Genomic DNA, 24,761 nt, shown 5'->3' on the forward strand with positions numbered 1-24,761 from the left:
ATCGTACACATACGAAAAAATTGTTACCACTTAGAATATTTTAATCAAATTTAGGAGTACGGTGACTTCCTTCTGAAGGGAATTACTGAAGCAACAAAATAATTTATACTGTGGAAAGAGTAAAGCTTGTAAAGTCAGTCCGTGCACACTAGGGGTTGTTTGTTCGAACAGGCCGTTCCACACACCAGTGACATTGACTAACTGGCTAGATAAGTAATACTACTACATAGTATTTAGTGGATTTCACTCAGCATAGAGCACACAGTGGACAGCCGCATCTGACAGTTTTACCGGGTCACAAGGACTCAGTAGCGATCGCTAGTGAACTATACACAGGAATGAACTGTGCCACAGATAAGACCTCTGCACAGTTAAATTAAGACATCAAGCGGATGACAGCACTAAACATTTGCAGCTTTAACATGTTCCGCTTTGAGGGGCTCGGCGCACCCACGCAAGCCGCGTTAGCTAAGTAACTGTTGCTGAAAACCTATCAGCATACTGCTGGTAAAATATTAAGTGTGCGTATTACTTTGAAGTCATATGACGATAAAAAAAAGCGAAAAAATCCATGAGGCGTCTAAAGTTCACATGGAATCACCGGGTTAATTTGTAGATGACGACCAGCGACCGAAAAATTAGCTGTAACAATAAAAAGGACTAAGGCCATCGAAAACATCTTCGCGGCAACAAGCCCTACCATCAAACACATGCAATAGATCATGCTCAGTTCGTTCTGGCGGATGAAGTTTGTGTAACGCCGTCGAAAGAAAACCTCTCGGGACCGGAACTGATTGAATAATAGGTAAAAAGGCAAGCATTTAGCTTGATCCATGATCAAGAAGACTAAGAGGATTCCGCGCAAAATACTATTTTGCTCAATCCCACAGGTCCGTTTCAGACCCCCGATCAAGTGATAGAAGTCTCTTAAACACAGACTGGGGTAAATGTTGAACTGCCACACAAATGCTTCGACCCACTACTCTGATAACGCAAATAACTTCATGGCCAAACACAGGCTGCACATCCCAGACGAAATGGAACGAGCCTTATGACTACCAGAGGTGATTACAACTCGCTGAGTACTTCGTCAAAGTAAAAACGGGGAGAAATGGTTATTATTCGGGAATAAAAACACGAGATACCCGTGCTATAGGACCCATTCGAGAGGCACCCAAACGGATACCGAACTTGCAGAACTTGTGGTGCAGTACACTGGGAAATTTCAAAACAACCTACCACAATGATTCCAAACGGTAGACAGCCATTAGGTAGACACATTGCGTCACAGTCATACGATGAATCAACGAGGTCGCTTCAGCATTGTTACCCAGAAGTAGGCACAATTTGTTCCTCATTTCGGTGACGTCAGTCTGAAAAGGAATGGCGGTAGATGCCGCGTTTTTTCCATGTACTCAAGATGGATAATACGATTGGGACATTCAACACAACGACCAGGTAAAATAAGTCAAACATAGCGCAATCGTTCAAAGCGGAAATAAACTACCTACACCTAAACACACGAATGACGAACATCTGTAGAACGCCAGGGTATGACTCGAATACGTACCATGCAACTGTACAAAAATGGATGTCTAAAGCAATTACAAGTTGTTTCCAAGTTCTTAATGTAATAGTGCAATTACTCGACCTAATCGAAAACAATGGTAATGACAGATTAATAACTGTGAGGGATGTCAGTATCATTACTGTCATGTCCGTATTCTTCATGTTCACATCACTCTCTCGTTTGAACAGTCGTTCTCTGGTCCTGGTGAAATTATTCTAGTCAGTCTACACCAGAGGGAGAGGGAGGTAGTGGAGTCGAGTTCCTCTCTTATTAGAGCTCGTCAGCAGTGCATATCAAATGGCCGTGCTGGGACCTGAAATCCGGACATATGACGCGCGAGCCGAGCGTTTTACCACTACTCCAACAACACATTTTGGGCGCACCTGAAATCTTACGTCTGAACGGGCGGACTTGTTCACACTTGAGCGATGTGATTGGTGTGCCCAGATAATCAAACGACTGTCCTGGTTGTGACGGTCGATTGACCCACCTCTCAGGAAGCGCCACATATGCTTGAAACCCGCTGGACAATTTTGGATTTTTGTTGTGGAGAAGGAAGTGGTTGCAGGATATGTACTGTTCATATTCATTGTCAACTTAACTTTCCGAAACCGTAATCTCACTCTCTCGCGCTTTTTTCCGCCATCTGAGATATTTTTTCCACAAAACCGCGTTTCTTTCCCAATGGGTATTCACACTCCGCAAGGCCGAATGCATTGACCCTTCCTCAAGGTCATCCAAGATATATCAGTCCGGTGTTGCTCCCACCGTACGTCTTTGATCAAAGCGGCAAAAGCTTTCCACCGGAGATCTCTTCTTTTTCTTCTGGGCTAGGACTGGTCGGCATCGCATCACCGCTTGGGAGCTGAGCGCTCGTGCTCATATCGCATAAAGCAGTGATTGCGTACGTCTTTGATCAAAGCGGCAAAAGCTCTCCACCGGAGATCTCTTCTGTTTCTTCTGGGCTAGGATTGGTCAGCCTCGCATCACCGCCTGGGAGCTGAGCGCTTGTCCTCATATCGCATAAAGCAGTGATTATCCCGTTAAGGCGTAACAACCACGGTGGTGGTTCGGATGACGGTTGTTGTGATGAGTGTCGCAACAGCAATGTGGACGACGTACAAAAGTGTAATAGTGCATCGTTGAGAAGGCTTCGCCGGTAAGATTCGTAGCAGCGTTAATGACGGTGATTCGGCAGGTTACATCACCCGGGTAGCTCAATTTTGCCCTCCTTCCTATAGATTGTAATAAACTGGCAGTCGGCACGTCTTTCCAAAGGGTACCCAAGATACCCTCGCGAATAGTCACACTGGTGTTTGAACAGACACAATGTTTCCCGTGTGAAACTCGCACAGTTCCTCACACTCCAGGTTGGTCAATCGACAGGAGCTAGATCAACATGTTCCAAGCATTCCATGACGACTTTCTAGTCAAATTGCGGACTATTGTAGTGACCTTGTGCCAACCACCACCCAACTGCCCTGGTAGAGGGTCCTGGCCATTCTTCGAAGTCTTGATGTTTTCATAGTATCTAAGCTTGTACAAAAATTGAGGGAACAAACAAGATTATTTCACGCCACATCGAATGCTGCCATCGAGATGGTGGGTTTATTTGATACATAAACTAGGGTGGGTAAACGAGACTGCTTAAACCTTCCTTCCTACTTCACCCATTCGCTCTCCTCTACCTCAGCCGACTGCCAAGGATATCTTCGTCAGTACACCCAAAGGACTAGAAGCTCCGTTAATCTAGATTCGCCATTGGCCAAAACATGCATGTTACCTTAGACATCTCGAGATCAGTCTTCAACCCCTGATATCCGAGCTAGCTGGTTCCTCAAAAACTACTCGACGTACCTCACCTACGGATCCGACTTTTCACCAGATTCGGACAAACTCCGAAACGTCCTCAGCGTCTAGGTTTCTAAGCCCCATGAAAATATGAGATGCATCGCAGCATTGTAAACTCGACCCCCATAGACGATGCACGAACCGATATAGTCAACTTACCTCCACAGACACTATCACACCGCCATAATACCAAAAGAGTCAATGAAGCTCTAATGTCTACTTTTGGTAGCTGGAATCAATGCTGGTGAACCTAAATCTTTCGGAAAGTGAGTGTGTGGTGGTGCATACCCTAGAAGGGCAGATCAGAGCTTGGTTTACACTGGTAAATCTCTCTCGGTGCCAAGTCAACCTTGGAATGATGGTATCACACGGTCCCTTTGATGCGGAAAGTGAGTGTGTGGTGGTGCATACCCTTGAAGGGCAGATCAGAGCTTGGTTTTCACTGGTAAATCTCTCTCGGTGCCAAGCCAACCTTGGAATGATGGTATCACACGGCACCTTTGATGCCACAGTTACTAGGCGGATGCCACGATGGTTTTCACACAGCGCCCGTGTACGCTTTTGCACCAGTCGAAGGGGAATCCATACGGGTAACCAAGCGCCCTCCAGTTCTTCGAATAGGGCTGGGTGCATACCATTCGATCCTAATGCCTTCTCATGCTTCAGCAAGGCTAATTCGTATTTGATTCCTTCTTCTGACGGGTGGTTAATGTTTATGATGCTCCACTTGGCCATTCAGTCGTCTTAGGATACGACTGTTTCCGGTGTCGAAATCCTATTCCATCTCCTGCGCTTTCATTATCCACCAGAGTATTGGGTCCATCCTTAGACTCTTCACAATTTGGGCTTGTGGGATTTATCTCTACCCCGTACTCATCGTCTGTTGGTACGGAATTCCTAGAACCGGTCAGGACTAGTCATCTCGACGACATAAGATGATCATTTGATCATATCGGAGAATTCCAAAAAAATACTGTGTTGGTTCATTTCAGATAGTAGATAGCCTAGCTAACTGCCTGAAAACAATGGACCTACATGCTGCTGACGGCCGCAAGAGTAATCGGAATCGATTTCCGTCTTTCGGAAAGAGCGGAAGTCTTGATTGGTGGCCCTTCACCGGTGGTTAATAGCCTCCCGAGTCTACGATCTACCTGCATTTGGGAGACGCTGAATTACATGTTGTGAGGATTCACGTTGAAAATCCGTACTGGTCAGCGCGCGTTTTTATTTTTTATCTTCCCCAAACAGCAAGCGTGTCTTTAAATAAGTTTATACGGCTATAACTCTGCGAGGCATTGATGATTAGGTACATATGTTTCTAGGATGAATACATTACTATTGCTGTCCGGTCAGGACAGAATGAGGTAGAATCCCCGCTGGAATGACTGGATGAAGTGATAACAGTAAGGCAAAAGGGAAAATCTCGACTTGACCAACACTGGTTACGATGACACGTACAGTGCTCAACATCGTCGAAGCAAGAAACGTAAAAATGATACTGCCTACGTGTTAGCCAGGCGTGTGTTACTGACTCTAACAGCGAGCTTCGTGCTTTCAGTGGTAGCGTTAATCCATGCGAAGAAATTGGAATTGGAGACAGCAATGAATCAAGTAGATCGGATGATGATCCCACCAGCTAATATGATTGAGAACAGCACCCACGTACAAATAGGGACCCATGCAGAAGGCGTACATCCACTGACAGCAAGCAAAAGGAGACACGAGACAAGCGGGAATGGTTCGAGTACCAGCACTCATCCCAAAGGCCGATCAACTGCAATAGGTGCCACCTATTTAAAGACGAACAATACCAGGGAGCTCACGTGGGATACAGGACAGTTAGGGGGTAAGCTGGAATAGAGCCAGTTCAGCTCAAAGTCGCGAGTATCCGGAGCGAGCGTAGTTGGGACTGTTTGCTGGCGATAAGACTGTTGGGAAGAAATCCATGACCAAAGGATATCATGCAAAAACGCAGAAAAGTCTGGTAAAACGGAATCTGACTCTCCAAAAGCCCTTTCATAGAACTAGTTGGAGTACAAAAGGGCAATTAACGGAAAACAACTCGCTGGAAGTGACTATACGAGTTCCCTAGTGAAATTTAACACCACATGGTAAGTCGCTTGTGTTACCTGCTCCACTGTGTCGGTGGTCTCGGCAGCACAGTAACGTAACTAACCCAGCAATCACTCAAAAAAGTTCCACCCGCAACATGTGGAACATCAAGATGCCAAGGTCACGGTTAGGTACCTTCTAAGTCGAATCGAGTTTAGTACAGGCTTTGTTGCTGCATGAACTGTAAGGGGCAAAGAGAGGGAACAATGCACACGTAGTGAATATTCCGAGGTTCACATGTCCTTCTTCCAAAAACTAGAAAGATAATCTTGAGACAAACTGACACACCCATGTTGTGATCAAGAACAAAGGGGATCCACTTGATCTAACCCTGCAGAGCAAGCCGTACCAATTACACCCGAAATTCCCGTAGCTCTGTTCCCACTCGCCTGCCGAATGACGGACTATCGACTTCTGGGATTGCGCTATTTTGGATTAGGTAGCAAGTGACTAGAATCCCGCCTACACTTGTGTTGGGACCAGTCCCCAACTGGATGACGCAACGAAAAATGTAATAGAGAACAGTTCCAGAGCAAAATAGCAACGCTAACCGACACGGAATAACTCAGAGCTGATTTGCTGAAACCGTGTTTATACGTGTGGAACGAGTTATACAGTGAAATGAACAGCATATTGGAAAACAGCACAACGAAAAGCCACAAGATGTGGCTAAAGGTATACAGGCTACAAACAGCCTTAAAGCAATCGAACGTACTTGAGATAAGTTCTTCTGGCTCAGGGCGAAACTGTGTTGTAATTCCGTGCGCAGTGATTCACGGGACAACAGTACTGGTGATTTGGTCGCGATTTCGCAAATGCTCCGATAGTAAGTCTGCGGCCATACAGCTAAAAATTGGACAGGGGCAGAATAGCACCACATACGTCGGATGTTCGATATAAATAGACCTAGTGGTGGGCGGTTATGCTTCTCACAAAATAACATATATAGCGAGAACAGGAAAAAGTTGACATGCCCAACCTAGTTATGTCAACATCATATCAGAGCGTATCATGAGGGATGGCCAGGTTCATTTCTGTCCCGTCAAAAAATAAGATGTAGTATTAACAGAACAGGCGCACAAAAGAGGTGTGCACAGTGGGAACACTAAAAGCCTCTGTACACAGCACTATTCTTAGTAGGTAATTGACATTAGCTCAATAATGCGCGATGGAATCAAAAATTAAAATTATACAGCAATATTCGGAGTGCACGTTGAGGGCGCAAATACTTAGTGGTGAACAGACAGGTTCATTAGTATCATCATCACCGGTGAAAACGATCTCCGTGTGACAACACTGATGCATAACTATCGTACAGACAGGCTGATGAATGAAGCCAAAAAACCACCGCGGAGCAAAAAGTGAAGCAGCAATCCGGCTCTTTCCAGTCCGTTGGTTGATAAAATAAAGCCTGTTTTGCATTATACTGGAAACGTCCTCGGTGGATACCTCAAACTCAGCTTTCAGGTGCCTGGCGAAACGATCCTACACATAAGTTACGCTCAAAACAATTGTGCATCAGCCTAGAAAGACATCAGTTTATTCTACGCGCATTCTAAATCAATGGTGTTGTGCTGCCGAGACAGAGTGGCATGATGGCTATTTTCATCCTGTACGCTTCGTCGCGGATGCGGCATAGAAATCTAGATGGCACGAAGTGCTTAGGCGATTGAATAGTCATTCAAAAAACACATTGCTTTCTGTGAAACAAGGACATTATGGCATTATGCCAGTAATCTATCTGGTCCGATTGTCAGGTCTCGCTCACTGTTTTGTGAGCAAGTGATTCCAGTTCAAACAGGCACGCACCTGTAGAGTTAAGATATACGAAAGACCACGTATTCAACCAACTACCCAGGAGTACAGTCAGAATATTCCTGGAATTCAGCCATCGATTATAGATAACTTGAGGCGTATATACTGATAACCGGTAACTAAACACACAGAAGTGCACCCGGGTCAGGTGAAAATGACTGAACCAATGGCTCAACTGTACAGAAGCCAATGCGCCAGCTAGGTGACAACGGATGCGGTGAACATGGAGCGTTGAAATAACATACATACAGGACAGGGAAAAATACTGATCCCAGTACAAGCATGTCCCTTGTTTAGACAATAGTTATCCGTTGACTGGACATCCTGCGCTGGCAGGCCGTAACGCAACTGCTCTGGGATCATATGCAATGAGTAGCACGCAAACTATTAACCCAAGTGTCTCGCTCCTTCCATATTTGTAGCTTCCCAACCAGTAATCCAAAAGATAGATATACCTTCATGAAGGAAACTACTCACAAGGTTGCTGAAAACTCTTCGATATACCTTGATTAGTTTACAAGATGCAAGGGCTATTTATCTTTCAGCAAATTGTAAAGACGCTTGAAAGTAGCCGGGAAACCACCGTTTCAAACAAACATTAAAAAACCATCGACTAAAGAGCGCAGCCTATTTCTTCAATCTACTATGTTTGCGGTTCTCTCTGTCCTTATGATCATCGCGGAGAAATAAAACTCACAAAACAATGAGATACTAGGATGGCTCAGCATAACTACAGTCTTAGACCAAGCATCTGATGTCTTTCACAAGACCCATCCTCAGTGTTCGGCGGCATCTGAAGAGAAGACTGTTCGGTGTCAGTTGTCCAGAAGAAATGAAGAGTCATGAGAACTCCAAAAAGGTTGAAGACTGTGCGCTAAACTGGACGCGTCAAGTGAGTGACGCTCAATACATGTGACAACCTCCTGATGTCGATTTGGGCGTACCAGGAAACATATTTTTTTGGAAATTAGTGTAAAATAAGCACTAAATAAGCTCACCGGAATTAGGCTCCGTAAATCCCATGACGGTAACGTAGAGCCAAAAGTCACGAAAAAGTGTGTGTAACTTCTGGTTAGGAGTTCGGATGGGAGGTAGTCGTCGGAGTAACTAGAAAAGAGGTTGACAGTCATGAAAATAAATTAAGGGCAGTTTGGCCGACGAAGAAACTTCGTGCAAGCTTGATATTACCATCCAAACCATTGAAGAAACCGACTAAGAGTCAGGCTGGCAACTAAATGTGCCTAGGTGACAACACGCGTTTGACCATTCGGCTTGCCTAAATAACGTAATAACCAGAAATTTGAGGGAAGATACGAATGGTCGGTCGATAGTACCAACCATAGACATTAACGAACTTAACAATCTGAACTGCCCCTCCTAATTACCACTTCGTTCTTCACGACACAAGAAAGCTTTCGTTGAATAAAACAAGGCTGTAGAGTTGGAGGAAATCGATACCCCGATCTCGAGTTGCTACCCATGGGAACAAGGACGTTGATGAGATGAGTGCAGAATGTTTCCCCTTTGGTTCGTGGGTACATACACAGGGTAGGTCGATCGCATCGAAAAAAACGTCACTTAAGGCTGTTCCAATGAGTCGACGATAAAAATAGCCGTAATATCAAACGCAAATGGGAATTCTCATCAGCGATGCGATCCGCCAGGAAGCACATGTTACCGAAGCTTCACTATGGATGTGAAACCCATCGTTTCACAAAGGTATTGGCGCGCATCGATCTATCTAAGTGGTACCCAGAAAGCAACCAAGTGCTCAAAGTTCATGTTGGTGGCGCAGATGACGCATGGAATTTCTCGAAATCTTAGCGTTACACACTTAGATACGTTATTAAATCAGATTCAGAGTGATTTCTATTCTTTCCCTTCTGTAAAAACAGGAATACATACGCATATAACTGCTTCAGTAGGCCTAGACAGTTCCAAACACCTTCAAAGCATAACGGATGTTTAGATTTACGTATGAATTGTGTACAGTTGGGAGGTAAGTAATCAAAACTGAAGTCCCTCTTCACACAATCGGATAAAGTCATGTGTTGATGATTGGTACGGTTCTCGCGGAACCGCGACATGATGCTCTGAGTGGGCTAGATTATCCTTGTTCCATGTCTGCTCGTTTTCTTGGTTGTACCAGCAAGTCTAGAAAAACGAACATTGTTTCCATACCTCTTTCAGAATGGCGGAAACTGCGGAGCGGACAATGTATGAGAGAAATGTATGTGAGAAATTACGAAGAATATGGGGGTGCAGTTTGTCTTCCAGGATGGGGTTCCACGGACTCCTCCTGCTTTTGGCTGGAGGCGTTGCAAGAAATGGCGGCTCATCGATGTTAACGGTGTTCGTGCTGGGAGTTTCTTTCCAAACTGCTTGAGTGTTTGGAGATGCATGCACTTCAGAATGCTTGCGATAGGTTGGCATTAGATCCCCCTTTGTCCACTCCTTTCTCTGCTTTTCAATTCAAGGCTCTGACAGATAATTAAATGAACTTTGTGGTGGTACGACAGTGAAGTACCAGTGACAGCACTGATGTTGCTATCTCCGTTAGGCTAACGATTTAGCGCAAGCCGGACGCTTGACCTCCAGGCCAGGGTAGATTCTGGCCCCAACTGTCTACCATGCTAAAAGAAAAGAAGCTTTGCTTCCACTTAGCAAGGTGACGTCAGCTAATAGCAGTTACCTGCTTCTGATAAACGACACGTCTAACAGGTGGCCTTGAGATTCGGGAGCATTGGGGCATGGTCAGTTTCGAAACCATAAGCCGCGTAAAAAAAAGTATGGTGATCCCAGGCACCGTGAACGATGATAATGACACCAGTTGAAAACGATGTGTGAATGCTGCAGCGTGTGACGTAACTTAGCACTTCCTGAGCAAAAATGTAACCAAATGAAACATTTACGCGGTTTTCCGTGGTCGCAAAGGAATAAATGCGTACCTGGTGAGTTCGAGGACTTGTCACAGTTGTTTTCCCCAGAAATGAACGTACCCAATCAGTAACGGTCAAAATGGAAATATGACGAACTGACCGAAGGCAGTCACTGTGGCAAGGTTGTACTTTACCACCGTTTCATTAAATGGTAGCGAGAATGAGAAGACGGGTGGCGCACTGGGTGATGTGAAGTTATATTTTTTGCAAGAATGAGGTTGGGGATGGATTCAGGCTGAAAGCGCTAGGTCGGCTAAAGAAAAGCCATTGACTGTCTATTGGTGCGTAACGATCGATGTGGCGTACCCGGGATTTCGTTCCTCAGCAGCCAGTTGTTACTTACAGTCTACATCATTTCTTGATAGGTGTGGCACCTGTTCGTTTTAGTAGGGATTCGAGAATAACTCAGACGTACTTCTCCGGAGATACGCAGTGAAATCACGATGTGCGGTTGTTGCGGTATGTTTCAAAGGTGGTTTGAACTTTTTGGGTGAGACTGGATTTAGGTCCAGTAGCTGGAGCTAAGAACGTGCACTAGCACAGATTTTCTAACGTCCAAGTCTTTTCGACCAGAAGTTGCTCAATAGAGACACTACCGAAACACTGAGAAACCTAGAACATGCCAGAGTATTCCAATAATAAATTGAAAACCAGTGTACTGATGTCAGTAATAGAGTTACGGTACCGTACCTAAGACCAAACTAACTCCCTAACGACCCATCCCATCCGCCCTTCTACTATTCCCCACTGAATTTTTGACATCACGTTTTTAACACATCGACTACTCCAGCAGGAGTTGAAATCTTACGTAGGCCTCTTCATGATGATTATCGTTAACTCCTTGGCGTATCAAAGGCACTGCTTGGAATGATACCATCTGGAGATGAAAACCGAATATCCAGATGGAAATTCACATTACCAAAGCATGCAAGCCAGGAGCAAAGACTCCTACAGCGACAATCAATGGCCACCGCTAACAATACTCCCGTCACAGTCCGTCGTAAGCGCGGCTCTCATATAGGCTGATGGGTGTAAATATCGGTTGAACAAAACGAATGAGTGAGTCAGGTAAGACCCTCGAGGCAAATCGTGACACTAGCATATTAAGAGGTAACTACCACGTGACTCGAACTGCTTCGCCTACAACTCGGTGTAGTTTGGAGCAAACGAATCAGTACTGGCAAAATAGGTCACGTGACAGACGTAAGCTTAGTTGGCAAGATCACTCCAACTTGTCATGACACGATAACAAAAATAGGACACAATGGCGCAAACTCCGTTTAGTCTTGCTTATCAGTTCGTGCAAGGTCCCATAAATTAAATAAACCAAGGGTGTTGTTTCGACCGCGTCCAAGTACTTCTGCAGTATTTGCTAGGTATAGGCGGTTTAGTCTTGTTCCCCTTACATGGTTAATAGTACGGACAAGTCCCAGTCCTATTTACAGTTTGTGTCACCACATTTGGGCGCGTTTCTGTTCGCAGGTTGAAAGAGATGGCGGAGGGTGCATAGGTTCCCCGACATCAATTGGAAACTATAGTGTTTTTTAAACAAAGACAGCTTCACGGAAGGTTACTAAATGTTGATGGCCTAGATGGGAAAGGGAGGACAACTGTATCCACCTAAGGAAGACAGCAAAACACGGAAAATATCTCGCCATTCAGGACATGGCAACTGAAGTTATGGTGGGACTCACAATAGCGATCACCGGAATCAGCTGCCCGAGGCTGTGAGTAGTCGACGTCTAGAGGGATACGGAAAAAAGGTACACTGAAGATAGTAAACGAGAAATGTAGCGATAAGCGAATGAAAATGTTTTCATGAAAAATGGACTACCAATTCCCCATAGCAAGTAACGTGCCAGGTAGCACAAAATGAGTTTATACAAGCATAAATTTTCAGTTGGTCAGAACTTGACAGAAAAATGTGCTAGTTTCAACTGGATTTAAATTCAAAAATAACTAACAGAGTATGCAGAAAAACTCGGAACAAAAAGATTACCTACAGTGAGTCAAAAGTAGGACAGCACGACAAAAGCATAGGAGGACATACCATAACAGCATTTTTTGATTCCTCTTCAACATCTAACCGCACATACTGTTCAAACAACCGGCTCAAAAATCGATAGAGTTTTGGCGCACCTTGTAAAAAGGCGGCCAGGTTAGCAAAGACGTTGATAACCGCTTTGGACAGATGCCTGTAAACGGGGGAAAAAGTGTGTCATCCCAATAAATAATGTAAAAAGAGATGATTATGTACCAATCGGTAAGAAATTGACACATTTATCGCATCCGAAACAACGAGCTTTCAAAAGAAAGATATTGATAGTTACCTGTACCTCTTTCAAATCAAGGTTTATTACAGCAACAACGAAATGATGACTCACACAAGGTAGTTTTAACGGGACAGGTATACAGTTGTTAACCGACCAAAGATGATGTCCTTCAGAAAGGATATGACTGTTGAATAAATCGCTCAAAGGAGTGGATTCTTTAGATGGGGACAATTGCAGCACAAACTGTCGCACTTGATGGAGCTTTTAAACAAAAGGAGACATCACAAGATGCTTCACCTGCATGGGGGAATTCGCCCAATTGGTGTGAATCGATCTTAATTTTACAACCAATAAGACAGCATTCACAATTTAACCTTGTTCTTAATGGGTCTAAGCGCACACATGAGTAGAGCTAAGAACAAGATGGGACCAATTTTACACGCGCCAAAAAATCCGTCCTTGGATTTGGGAAAATTACTACTTGTATTCCAGTCGTGCTTACCACGATCGGGATTCGCTCACATTCCCGTTTGACACTGCTTCTCGAGCACCGCGAAAACTTGCCGCTGTGAGTAGATCCATTATTTGTTCGTGTACAGAGGGCTAAAGATAAGATCAAGAAGGAAAATAAGAACCCAACACGGGATTATCGAGCTTAAGCGTATCATAAGTGGTATAAAAAGTAACACTTAACAGAGGCAAAGATCGCGGGAGAGATCTTGAATTCATCAATAATGCAGAAATGTGGTACCATTAGGTAGGCTAGCAAGCCCAATAGACAGATCAACTAAAAGTTCCTACAAAATGTACATCCAGAAACAAATGCGTTGTGAATGGTTTTCAGGCCCGTGTAAAGCAGGGCGATAATTTTATGCCACAGACTCAGACAACAAATCGAAACCGCAAGAGTATTATTCTTAGGAAGAAGGAACATCAATCAGGGTTCGTGATTGAAATCTTCGCTGAGTAGCCGAAAAGCAATGCACAGTTTTTTAATCCATCAATGTTTCACTTCAGGCAGTGAGCCGATGAGGTGCGAGACTCCATGAGGATTCGAACCCTCAAAGTACCCCAGCAGAGTTACTCGATGGATTGGCTAGATGATTTCCAGTAAGAATGACGCTGTTGTAGTGATTAGTGGAAGGGGTGAGTACTGTGGTCATGACCGTTTCCCATAGGGACCAACGGTACTTTGCAATACGACCCCAGCTCTCTCCATCTTTTAATTCTGGAACAAAGACTTCTTTCGTCATGGTTATATGGCAGTATTTACCGCTGATACATAGTCAACATGATCATATTGAAGGTCAGGTGTTCATAAACGAATAAAAAGGGTCGAGATGGCGAATTTACTGACCGGAAGGTCTGTGGTTCGAACCCGACCTCTGCCTCTCGACTCCCTGTCTAGGGTTGGGCAACCTGGCAGCATCCCAGCCCTCATGCAACCTTCGGGTGGCATGGGAGCTAGGCACCGGAAAGGTGCTACAGCTAAACATTTACCGCTGATACATTGTCAACATGATCATATTGAAGATCAGGTGATCGTAGAGGAATAAAACCCGTGTGGCTGAGACATTTGGGGAAAATATGTGCCTAAATTCCCAGGGCGTTACTTTCAGACTGAAAGCTCAAAGTGCTTGGAACGAAAGTGTCGCTAGAGTGGGTAGAGAATCGAGTGGCACGGTTGGTGCTGAAATTGTACACAATCAAATTGCGCCGAATGAAATTGCATGAAATTACACGAATGTTAGCATTAAATAACATGTCAGTGCTTTAAAAACTGTCTGAGTCAATGCTGAACACGGAAAAGGCGGGAACTCACACATCCAGCGATCACCATACAACCCAGCTGCTCTAGGGTGACCACTTCTAATTCAGGAAGTAGTCGAGACGGAGTGAGATTTTGTTGAAGAAATTGAAAGACCAGTTGTTGAGTCTGCGCAACCTGGGCAAGTTCGACCCCAATGTGACCGAGACAGTAGACCGTGTTCAAGTACATCAAATTTGTATCCCTGTATGGAAGAGAAAGGTAAAACGAATGCTTCTGGGAACTCAAACAAAGCCACAGCGAGAGAAACAAGGTGGCTTGCAGAAAATATGGCTGAGTTTTAAAAAATGAAAAGGGATTGTCAAGCGTACTGGTGGAGGTGGTTAGGTGCTGTGTAATTTCAAACAAATCCAGTCACCGATAGGATTGAATCAAAATTGTGAGAAAGTGAGAAACGAAAACTGAACAAAAACAAGACTGAGTTCAAATTGTTATTGTTTGCCCTTTTCTCCGTGTTAGTGGATCACCTCTGATAATCTAATGTGATAAATGACGTACTTATATGGCGATTGCATATAGCTGGACGCTGTTCTGGACCAGCGAGCATAAAGCCTGAGATTGAAAATGAAAACACCTGAATGTTTCATGAGAATCAAATAATGTGTGGATACCGTGAAAACCCCACCGAGAAACAATAATCTGATATAATAGTTCAGTAGAGCACAGATCGGTTATGAAATTGGACACCTTGTCGAGGAGAAGATCAAACTTCAATTCAGGATACTCATGGGAACGAAAAAACATGAATAGACGAAAACACAAATAACGATTTATGGGAAACTCAGCAAGAAGATTCGTGTGGAAAGCGACCTACGCTACTTCGAGAAAAACTGCACAGAAATTGTCACCAAGTAGTAAAGGAACAATCTCCAAATGTGAAACTGTGCGAAAACCGCAAGTGTTAATCGTTCGCTTCCTAACACGTATAGTGTCAAACTACTTCGAGGTATCCATTTACAAACGCAACGTGCACTCAGATTGGTGTAAACCGTAATGTGCCACTGCAGAACTGAATGAAGTACACTTGGAGACCTTTTAGTCGATGCGGCCGAAAAACTCAGTGGCGTTAGTTCTGGTGCTTTAATAAAAATGAAACAGGTTTTTTTGTAGGAAAGAATAAGACAGCATTTCCAAAACTTCAGCACTTATGGCGTAGCAGTGACATCAGCTTATTCGTCAATAACAATCTACAGTAGTACAGTGCGGCTGATGCTACTGCAAGAACCAGGAACATGGCAGTTTTGAGCAGAAAAGAAACGTAAGCTTTCAACCTTTGAATGTCAGTGTCTCGAAACGTTTTCAGTGTCTGAATGGGACACCTGACTAGCAGTAATGAGATCCACTGAATGGTTTTCGGGAGAACGGGCTCTCTCACAAGTTGCTATACTGTGTTAGGCTGGTTATGTCACGTGCTCTGCATGCTGGGCACATACGCCTCGTGAGACCGTGGTGAGCGAACATGAGGGCGAGCGCCAGGAAGGATCAATCAATGCCCGACAAGCGCCTCATCGGTCAAACTACTACCGGTTCACTGATAATTTTGCTCGACAACTGGATTTTGTACGCACGCTTCGATAAGCATTTTTATGGATGGCAGTGCTATGGGGACTTTTGATGCCTTTACGAGGGTAACTAGGAGTATCACAGCTATATCTGAGAGGAATTAACAGTCCAGACCATATGTGTCCAGAAGAAATGGTGACCAGGCGGTGAATATAAACGCTGGGACAGTTATTCCGAACTGATTCTGATTTGTGCGTACAATTTGTGGAATGATATGAACGGTGACTCGGTAGTGATGAACGCCAACAAATGAGTATGTATCAGTGAGAAGGTGCGCGATGAGAAGTTGTGTGCAGACAGTCTAAATGAAAAGGGTACATTTGTGATGAAAATATAATCCTCTCAGTCGGTGGTCCCACAACAAATTTAGGATGATGATGCAGGTAGGTGCATCAAGATTGGAGACCAAGTGGGAACTAAACGAACAATTACCTGGTGATCACGCTGCAGAGAACCATTTAAAAAACGGTAGGTTGCAACACATTGAATATCTACGGACCAACTGAATGGCTATACAAGTCTCGATACATTCAGAATAAAAAAGCATCATGCACAGGATTTAGAACAGGACAAGACCACTCCGCTTCAACAAATCGGTAGAAAAGTGGATACCACTGAAGCAATCAAGTTATCCAAGAGGGAGAGGGTAATCTTTGGGTCCTCATATACGTCAAAACTACGAAAGCAGTTGCCCCTGACTCTCACACTTACCTCTTACGCCTTCTACTCTGCAACGATTTGCTAATCCTGCAATCATCCCAACTTTCACAGAAAGGAGAACAAACTATAAAAGTATGTTGTGAACTTAACCAGCCATCCTAGCATTAGGTTTTTGCTCTGCTCACATTCTAGATTTTCCGATTTCTAGTGAGCTAGACAACCCCACCGGTTTGTTATGGGATACTTGTTTAAATGCTGTGCAACAACACGCGGCAGTCAGCCATAGCTACAATTGAAAAGAAATGGGGTCTACAGAGCGCGGGGTGTGGCATTGTTTGAAGCGTATAGACACGTGACCCACGTGGTCAGTTCACCCATTCAGGTGAACTCAACAAACGCGCAGGCGGTGATGAGCAAAATGAATTGTGACAGCACAGGTAGACACAAAAAGTGAACATAGCGAAATAGGTAGTAATCCTGCAGAACTACTTCACATGACATGACCAGAATGGGGTGCATCAGAGAAGAGGTTAAGGAACCTCTGTTAGAGGACCAAATGCGGTCTATATGATCAAGTCACCACAAAGATTAAGTCACACGCGTTCTCGCAGAACTTTGTATGTTCATTAGTCACAATAACTGCAACAGCAAAGAAAATCTGTGGGGAAAACGACCTTCTAGAAGGTATCAGGCCAAATAACCCCGGTTGAGAAAAGATGCTTAACGCTCAAGATAGCTTAGTAGTTAAGACAGCGGCTTACGAATCGGGGGTTCCGTGGTTCGAAACTAACTCGGGAATCTCAGCTGTTCCTGTCTAGACTTCGGTAACATCGTACAACAACCTCTCAGCCCTCGTGCTCCCTTCGGATGGTATGACAGCTAGGCATCGACTAGGACAACAGCTGAACGATTACGTATTCATCTTAATGCTCCACGAAAATCAGTACATCGAAGTGTGTCGGCATTGAAGCTTACCGGGAGTGCTTACAGGAGTCCACAGCACCACTAAAGGGCGACTCTGCTTGAAACCGTTAGCTACGGTGAGGCATGAATGAAAATGAATGAATCGGAGCTCGTGTGGAAAGAACATAAAACCCACCTTCCACCTTCGGCTGCATTGAATATGCGGCGGGAGAGATCAGCCAGGAACGTTTCCACCAAATCTGTTTTGACCAAAAGTACGCTGGAACAGGGAATAAAATAAAACAATACGTACAGATCCCAGTCACTGAGAGGATAGAACGCGAACCCGTGACTTGTCCTTCATTGGACAAGTGTTCTACTGAATGAACTATCGGGGATGTTGTTTCACGTCCTACACATTTTCATCGGTTCCACGATGACCTCGTACAACTCTGCCAATCTGACTTGGAAGTTGACGTTCTCTAGCGAAAATTAGCGAGCCTCTTGTTCAAAAACTGATCTTTTCGATTGTGTACTCAAGTGGCCATCTAAGGTTTTCCAAACCCATGTCTTCTACATGAATCATTCGGGAAAAAACGGAAACTCGCCGAACACGCGGAAGACGCTACACCGCGTGACCTCCAATTCATATAACTCTACTTTAACTCCAGTAACCAAGTGGGCAAGAGAGGATGATTCAAAGGTTCTGCTAAACGCTTTCCGGGCCAGTTTTCTGAGAGGCAAATACTACAAAGTAGCATCATCTTCGTTTAGTCCTTATATCGCATGCTGGTCACTATCATCATCAAAGTCACTGACAGCAGTACACGTGTTAAACACTTAGGTTTAACTGTAGAACAACTCAAATGTGCAAAGAAAAATCTTAAAAAGAGGGGGACCCAGTACCAGCGCTCCAGAGATTCGGAGGACCTACATATCCAACACTCAGTAGGAATTTGGATAAAAGCTAGCAACAAGAACGCCAATGGCTCCGGTTTGTTGCCGCACCTTGCGCCGTTAATGGTTAAAGACAATAAGTGTCGCGTGACCCATCCTGGAGGACTGGTCGCATCCATGTTTCGTAACTTCATTCCTTTTTCCAGGTCGCACTTTACCCGTTTCTCTCGGTCTATGTTACCATCGAGGCACGAGACAGCTCAGTAGTTAGAGCGCAGATTTACTGACCAGAAGGTCAATTGGTTTGAACCCGACCTCTGCCTCTCGACTTCCCCTGTCTAGGCTTGGGCAACCTGGCAGTATCCCAGGCCTCGTGCTTCCTTCGAGTGGAATGACAGCTAAGCATCGAAAGAGTGTTACTATGTCACCATGGGAACAAAACTCCTCCTGTTAGCATGCGCAGCACACGAACAAGCCAGTGCACATTGTGTTGCTCGGCACCGTCCCGGACTGAAGCATTCACCTCATCACCATGCGACTCCATTCAGTCCCCAACCACATCCATTGATAAATGAATTGGAAATATCCATTGAAAGACTACACAAATTCGTTTTTGGAAGAAACGATACACCAAAAATCCATCCAACGAGACAGTCTACTCAATAGTGCACCGAGAACATGGTGCATATGGACACATCTATTGCTTGAAACTGAAATGCAAATGCACGATCAGACCAAAACAGATAATTTCAAAGTGAATCAGAGTAAGGAAAACTCACCGACAAACGCTTTGTATCGCAGCACCCCGAAGGTGATCCAAAATTCGGCGATAATAAGTTATATGTCTTTCTATACGAGCCAACTCAATCACTTCAGCCGATTGCCCGTACAGATAGGGGTCGGTCGCAAGGGCCTGGAAGAGGAGTACAGGGGACTGGTTGAGATTTTCACATTTCTAAACAATACCGGTGACTACTAAACCAAAACGATCATTTTAGCTACAGCATACTTATCGTTTTACCAGTCACGGTAAAACGGCTCGCCTGTTAAAACAAGTGACTGGTGTCTGGCGATAAAGTCCGAGGCCTTTATTGTCTTGAGTAAGACAACATCGCCAGCCGGCAACTAGACATCAATTTACAATGTTGGCCTCAGCAGACACCATTACCACAACTCCAATGCAGTTTGGATCAGAGCAACTGACACATGCACAAATACGACTAACCCGCAGATGCGCACCACTTGGCACTCACGACAATGAGCTACAGATGGACGCGGATTCAAGTCGAGAGCTGGAAGCAAATAATTCAACTCGGTGGGCGTGAGGGAAATGAGGACAAACGGTCCTTTTTGGGACGCTTGTGTAAGTAAACATCAGCCGACAGACACTTCACTGGAAAGGTTCTAAGGTGAGGACTCCTAAATTATTTTTTAAAGGAAATTGCATGTCAGACGAACAGCTCATGATCCACAATACCAATTTCGAAATTATTTGTCATCGGACAAAACTGCCATCAAATGCGACATCAGTTGCACGTTGTACATGGGGATGATGGTTATAGGAAATACATATGCACAGAACGTGAACAGAGAACCTGGAACAAAAAGGTTCCAGTAAAATAATGCTTCACAAATGCATGTAGTAGCTAGATTTCAAGATGACACGTATATCAATGCTTAAAGTTAGAACCGATCTTTAATCGTATCGATTGAAATAATGTGACGCACGATTTGATAGGAGACCCAACTGAATCCAGTTGAGTCTCCGTTTTACGAAGGTCCACTCCAACTGAATGTGCTGCAACAAGCCTTCACATATTTCAGTTGGTACGATATTCGAGATATCGCAGCCCTATGAGTATTGTGTTACGTTTGTACGATATGGCGTCACATTAATGACAACTGACCAATGGTAGCCAAAGGGGCTACCAGAGTAGGCAATGATTGAGCGTTCGACCCAAGCGAGCTTTTTTCCAGTGCAATTGTTGTGCTTCATCATAAATCATTAATGCCACTCATTCAGCTGCCTCGGTCACTTAATTCGTTAGACTGCTAAATTCAGTATCACAATCTACCAGGTAGAACGGCCGGTATACGTTCCACATGTTCCAGGTAATCGCACGAGGACACCGAAAGTGGGCACCCGTAGTTTTATGGGACTTCCAGCGTAAATTGCTTCAGATATCGGTTATGGACCAAGAAACAACCAGAGATGGCAAAATATGAAACAGTATAGCACCACCCCTAAGTGTTTGTAAACCTCACGCAGCGAATTGAATTCCACGCAATTCAGGATTCATGAGGGTGGTACATGAGTATCCAGCAGAATCGGGGTCAAGAGAGGGTAGTCACTTGGCCTTAAACCGGAAGCAATCACCCCGACAAACTAAATAAAAAATTTAGTTTTTACGAGATATCGCCAAAGGGTAGAAATTATTCGCAAATTGAGTAATGGGTGCGTCGATTACAGTAAATAACCAATGCCAGTTAAAATACGATGGCTGAACGGCTAAAGTAATCATGCATCCAGTAAGCATAGACAAGCATGGATATGGAAGAAAAACATACTTTTCGACTAGAAAGCGTATTGAACATCTCTTGTTGGGCGTTCTCCAGTCGACGTAGCTGTCGGTTCAAACGACTCAGGGTTGTAGAGGGTTCCAACAAAAAATCACTGAGCGAATCCAAAGTAGCCTTTGCCAGATGTGGAAACCGTTGTGGTAATTGTCCAGCACAATCCAACACGACGACCAACAACCCTGCGCTACACACCAGATGGCTACGGCTAGGTCGAGTGCCGTGTTTACCAGCAATGTGATTGGATATGGTAGTCTTAACAGCGGCGGTCGAGGAGGGCTGAGTGGAAAACTGACGATGGATAACATTTAGTTGTCCACGGATAAAATGTTGCATGCCACGAGCCGTTGCAGCAGCAACGGACTGACCGCCACCAGAAGTGAACAGAAGGGGAGTTTGGTCCAAATTTGGCTCTGAATGCAACATTGTCCGTAAATCAATGCCTGTGGCTACGCGCTCCAACAAACGGGTAAGCAGACTTTCAGAGTCTAAAGTAAATAAACACGTTATCGTAGTTATCGCTGTTACCACTACTTGAAGCAATTTAAAAAAAAAAGTTCTGTGAATATACTTACAGCTCTAACGCGAGCAAGAATTACTTAACGTCTGTGTTTGAGAACATTCGTAACTCACTCACCTGCCATATCGGTGACCACCTGTGTGAGAATCTGTACACAGACAGCTGTCGAAGCAGTTACGAGATCGAAAGCGAACAGCGCTGGCGCTGTGCGCTCCGTTCGGCTATCGCTCTTAACAGTAGACGGCAAACTGGTATCCATATTGCTGGGACTGTCAACCTGAATGGTCATGGACTTCAATGTAGGGTCCTCTGAATCCGACCGGGAGTAAAAACGCGGAGGAACTGATTTCTTGCGCACGTTTAACTAGGGGGAAGAACATAACCAATGAGAACTTTGATTATTTTGGGGTACAGCGCGTTCGAAATATCGTCGAGTGGAAGTAGAACCAAATCAATTCTAGCATTAGGGGAGATGAGATCGAAAGAAGCAAGATCTTGTCAATATAAACGTGGCGTGAAGCGTCGGATGGGAATCGACTCAAGGGATACTATAATACTGAGGGAGGAGAGCATGTACTTCTGAATACTCTGGATAACTAATGGGTTTTTTCTGCATGATTCATAGTCCTCATGGTCGGCCAGTCACTGGATCCATTAGAAATGGAATTGGGACTTCAACAGAACGTTTACTCAAGCAGTTAAGAGTAATGAAGGCCCGCGTGATATCTCATCGCACAACTTACTTATTTCAATTAGTATCATTCTAACCATAAAATTCGGTCGAATACACCGGTATCGCAAACCTATTGTATGATGTGTACAACATTTCTTGTAAGCCTCTCAGTAGTGAGATTTTTCGGTTCTTAAACAGGACTTCATCCGACAAAATTGGGTCCTCCTATATCGGAAGGATCCGAACATGCGCGATAGGTGAACTACCTGGCCCGAGGAAAATTTGAGATTGAACATCACGTTTTGCTGCCTGGTTGCTGCTCGGTTAAATTACGGTTAGCAGGTGCTGTCCAACTCCAATCGCGCAGGTTTCAGCCACATTAATTCGCTTTGAAAGCATCCCAAGTGTAAGACATTTTCGGATACAACCACAACTTCCATCTTGTGTATACGGTAACATTTTTTCAACTAGTGAGGAATGCTGAACACAACCGAAGAACTTCCAGTGTATTACGTCTAGACAGATCTTTTACAAGTTTAGAGGACAACAGGGCAAGTTTAGCTTTAATCCGAACGAAACGATTCAGACATTGAAGGCTCATCCCTTAGGATTAGGCTGAAACGGTGTGCCAAATGTCAAATGCGGACTGGGGCAAAATGACGCTTTTTTGATACGAAGTGAAAAATGTACCACTGAAAGATAATAAGTGGGTGCGCATATAGTCGATGATATAATAGGACAGAAGCTGAGACAATTTTCCAGCGGATATGCCACAATCATTTTCTCCATAAAGAGGACGTAAAAAGTGGTCTTTGTCTGGAGGCGCCTGTAAAAGGGGACGTGGATTTGTTTTGCTTTATTTTATGTGGTGCGGTCCAGGAAACCAAATCCGCCATCTCGATTGCTCCTGTCTAGGCTCGGATAACATCGTGCTTCCTTAAAATAGCACGTTAGCTAGGCAGCGAAATGATGTTACAGCTGAACCATTGTTATTTGTTGTTTTATTGGTCCGCGACAGCTAAATTACTTATTTTGCTACGACTCAGTGAATATAATGTCTTCTTTCATGCATATATCCCGTGATTGTATTTGGCCCTTCTAAGCGAATTGAGAATAAACACATCTTTACAAACAGCACTTTTTCGAGAGTCATTGCTGCCCACATGTTACACTTCCGTCAGCCGCGCATTCATTAGCTGTTGTTACTAAAATGTTACCCACTCGTTGCCTTCCCTAAGCAACCGAATCACTGGGCTATGACGCTATAAGACGCGGGTTTCATTTGTTTTTAAACAAAATGAAACAAATCCAGCAGATACATTTTTTTCACTCCACGCCAAAAAAACTATGCCTAGTTTCCCGAGTAAACAACGACCTGATGACCCCTGCAATACCAAATTACGAGTGCTGTGCACGGCAAGCTAATCAATGCTCAAAACTGAGCGAATTAACCTTATACGAATGAAGTGATAGCATGTACGAAACTACACATTCAAACCCTCCTGGTCACTTCCCAGTCACACCTCTTCTAGGAATTCGCTTCACGACTGAGTCAATTTCGGAGCCGCGCAAATCGCGTCGCAAGCCGAGCCCCTGACGTAAGTTCTCGATCAACAGCTGAAATGTTGGTGATACGGCTGCTTGACAGCCAATTTGTGTGATTCCAGTCTAAGCCACCCCCATCACTCTTTATCACACACTATTAAATTCCCTGTCTCTTTGACCTAATTCACACCAGTCAGTTACAGCGGTGGTTTCACGTGCACTCACTGCAATACCAGTCCAAAATGTATGATAACGATGTTGTAGGTGTGTTTAGTATGGGTCAGTGTTGCAACTGTTTTAAATAGTTGATAGACTATTCTGCGTCAGGCAAGCCACCACAAGCTGTGTCCCGACAACCAACATGAAAAAAACGCAGAAAGTCGAAGTATGGTCCATTCAGTACAACAAAGTGGCATCAAAAGCAGATGTGAGATAATTGTTAAGGGCGATAGGTATAGCGTACTCTAACTCTGAAAGTTCAGCCCTATCAATGAGTGTCTGGAAATGAGGAAAAGAGAAAAATTGATAGTATGGGGGAAATGGGCTATTCGTGTAATAAGTTGAGCACGTGTTACTGATAACATTCTGTTGGAGAGAGGCCATCATACGCATGTTTGAGTGATATTTGGCTAAAGGTAGTCTCCACTGAGTTTTTTTCATCTATATCGACTGAAGGATAGGAGGACGGCTATTATGCAGAAGGACCCTAAAGGAGGGAATTTGTGTACTTACGTAGGAGCCAGGGGGATCGCCCAACACCAGTTGCCTTGATTGTTAACTAGCTCGTAAGGTCTAATCAAACTCAGTCCCCAGGAGATGCCAGTTTGAGTGTTCCATACCTTCACAATAACAGCAAGCAATGGACTACAACGAGTAAATGGCCCCCCGTTTGCAGCCAAGCAAAGGTAAACGATAAATGTTCCTCGTTTTCAACCAAGCAAAACGGCTGCCCACCTCCCCGCGTGAGACAAACGCAGCCACATATTCCTATTTAAATATATGGTGAACCATTTGTAGGTATGCTGAAGAAACACA

The 24,761-nt window shown here is 44.3% G+C and overlaps 2 protein-coding genes across 2 annotated transcripts in view; one reads left to right on the top strand and one right to left on the bottom strand.

Annotated features, from left to right (window-relative positions):
- Nucleotides 1-4,684, top strand: part of T265_00424 (hypothetical protein) — a gene marked incomplete at both ends in the record, with an annotated part of 35,066 nt that extends 30,382 nt beyond the window's left edge. Inside the window, one exon of the mRNA XM_009164197.1 lies at nt 4,670-4,684. Within this exon, the coding sequence (XP_009162461.1) occupies nt 4,670-4,684 (15 nt within the window). The remainder of the gene's footprint in view (nt 1-4,669) is intronic.
- Nucleotides 1-24,761, bottom strand: part of T265_00423 (hypothetical protein) — a gene marked incomplete at both ends in the record, with an annotated part of 94,694 nt that overhangs the window by 55,416 nt on the left and 14,517 nt on the right. The window contains 11 exons of the mRNA XM_009164196.1: nt 1,240-1,373; nt 6,249-6,379; nt 8,347-8,455; nt 11,982-12,029; nt 12,338-12,482; nt 13,063-13,163; nt 14,383-14,572; nt 17,711-17,794; nt 19,191-19,324; nt 20,980-21,476; nt 21,626-21,872. Coding sequence (XP_009162460.1) covers nt 1,240-1,373; nt 6,249-6,379; nt 8,347-8,455; nt 11,982-12,029; nt 12,338-12,482; nt 13,063-13,163; nt 14,383-14,572; nt 17,711-17,794; nt 19,191-19,324; nt 20,980-21,476; nt 21,626-21,872 — 1,820 coding nt within the window. The remainder of the gene's footprint in view (nt 1-1,239; nt 1,374-6,248; nt 6,380-8,346; nt 8,456-11,981; nt 12,030-12,337; nt 12,483-13,062; nt 13,164-14,382; nt 14,573-17,710; nt 17,795-19,190; nt 19,325-20,979; nt 21,477-21,625; nt 21,873-24,761) is intronic.

Source organism: Opisthorchis viverrini (genome assembly GCF_000715545.1).
Source record: "Opisthorchis viverrini unplaced genomic scaffold opera_v5_4, whole genome shotgun sequence".
NCBI lineage: Eukaryota > Metazoa > Platyhelminthes > Trematoda > Opisthorchiida > Opisthorchiidae > Opisthorchis > Opisthorchis viverrini.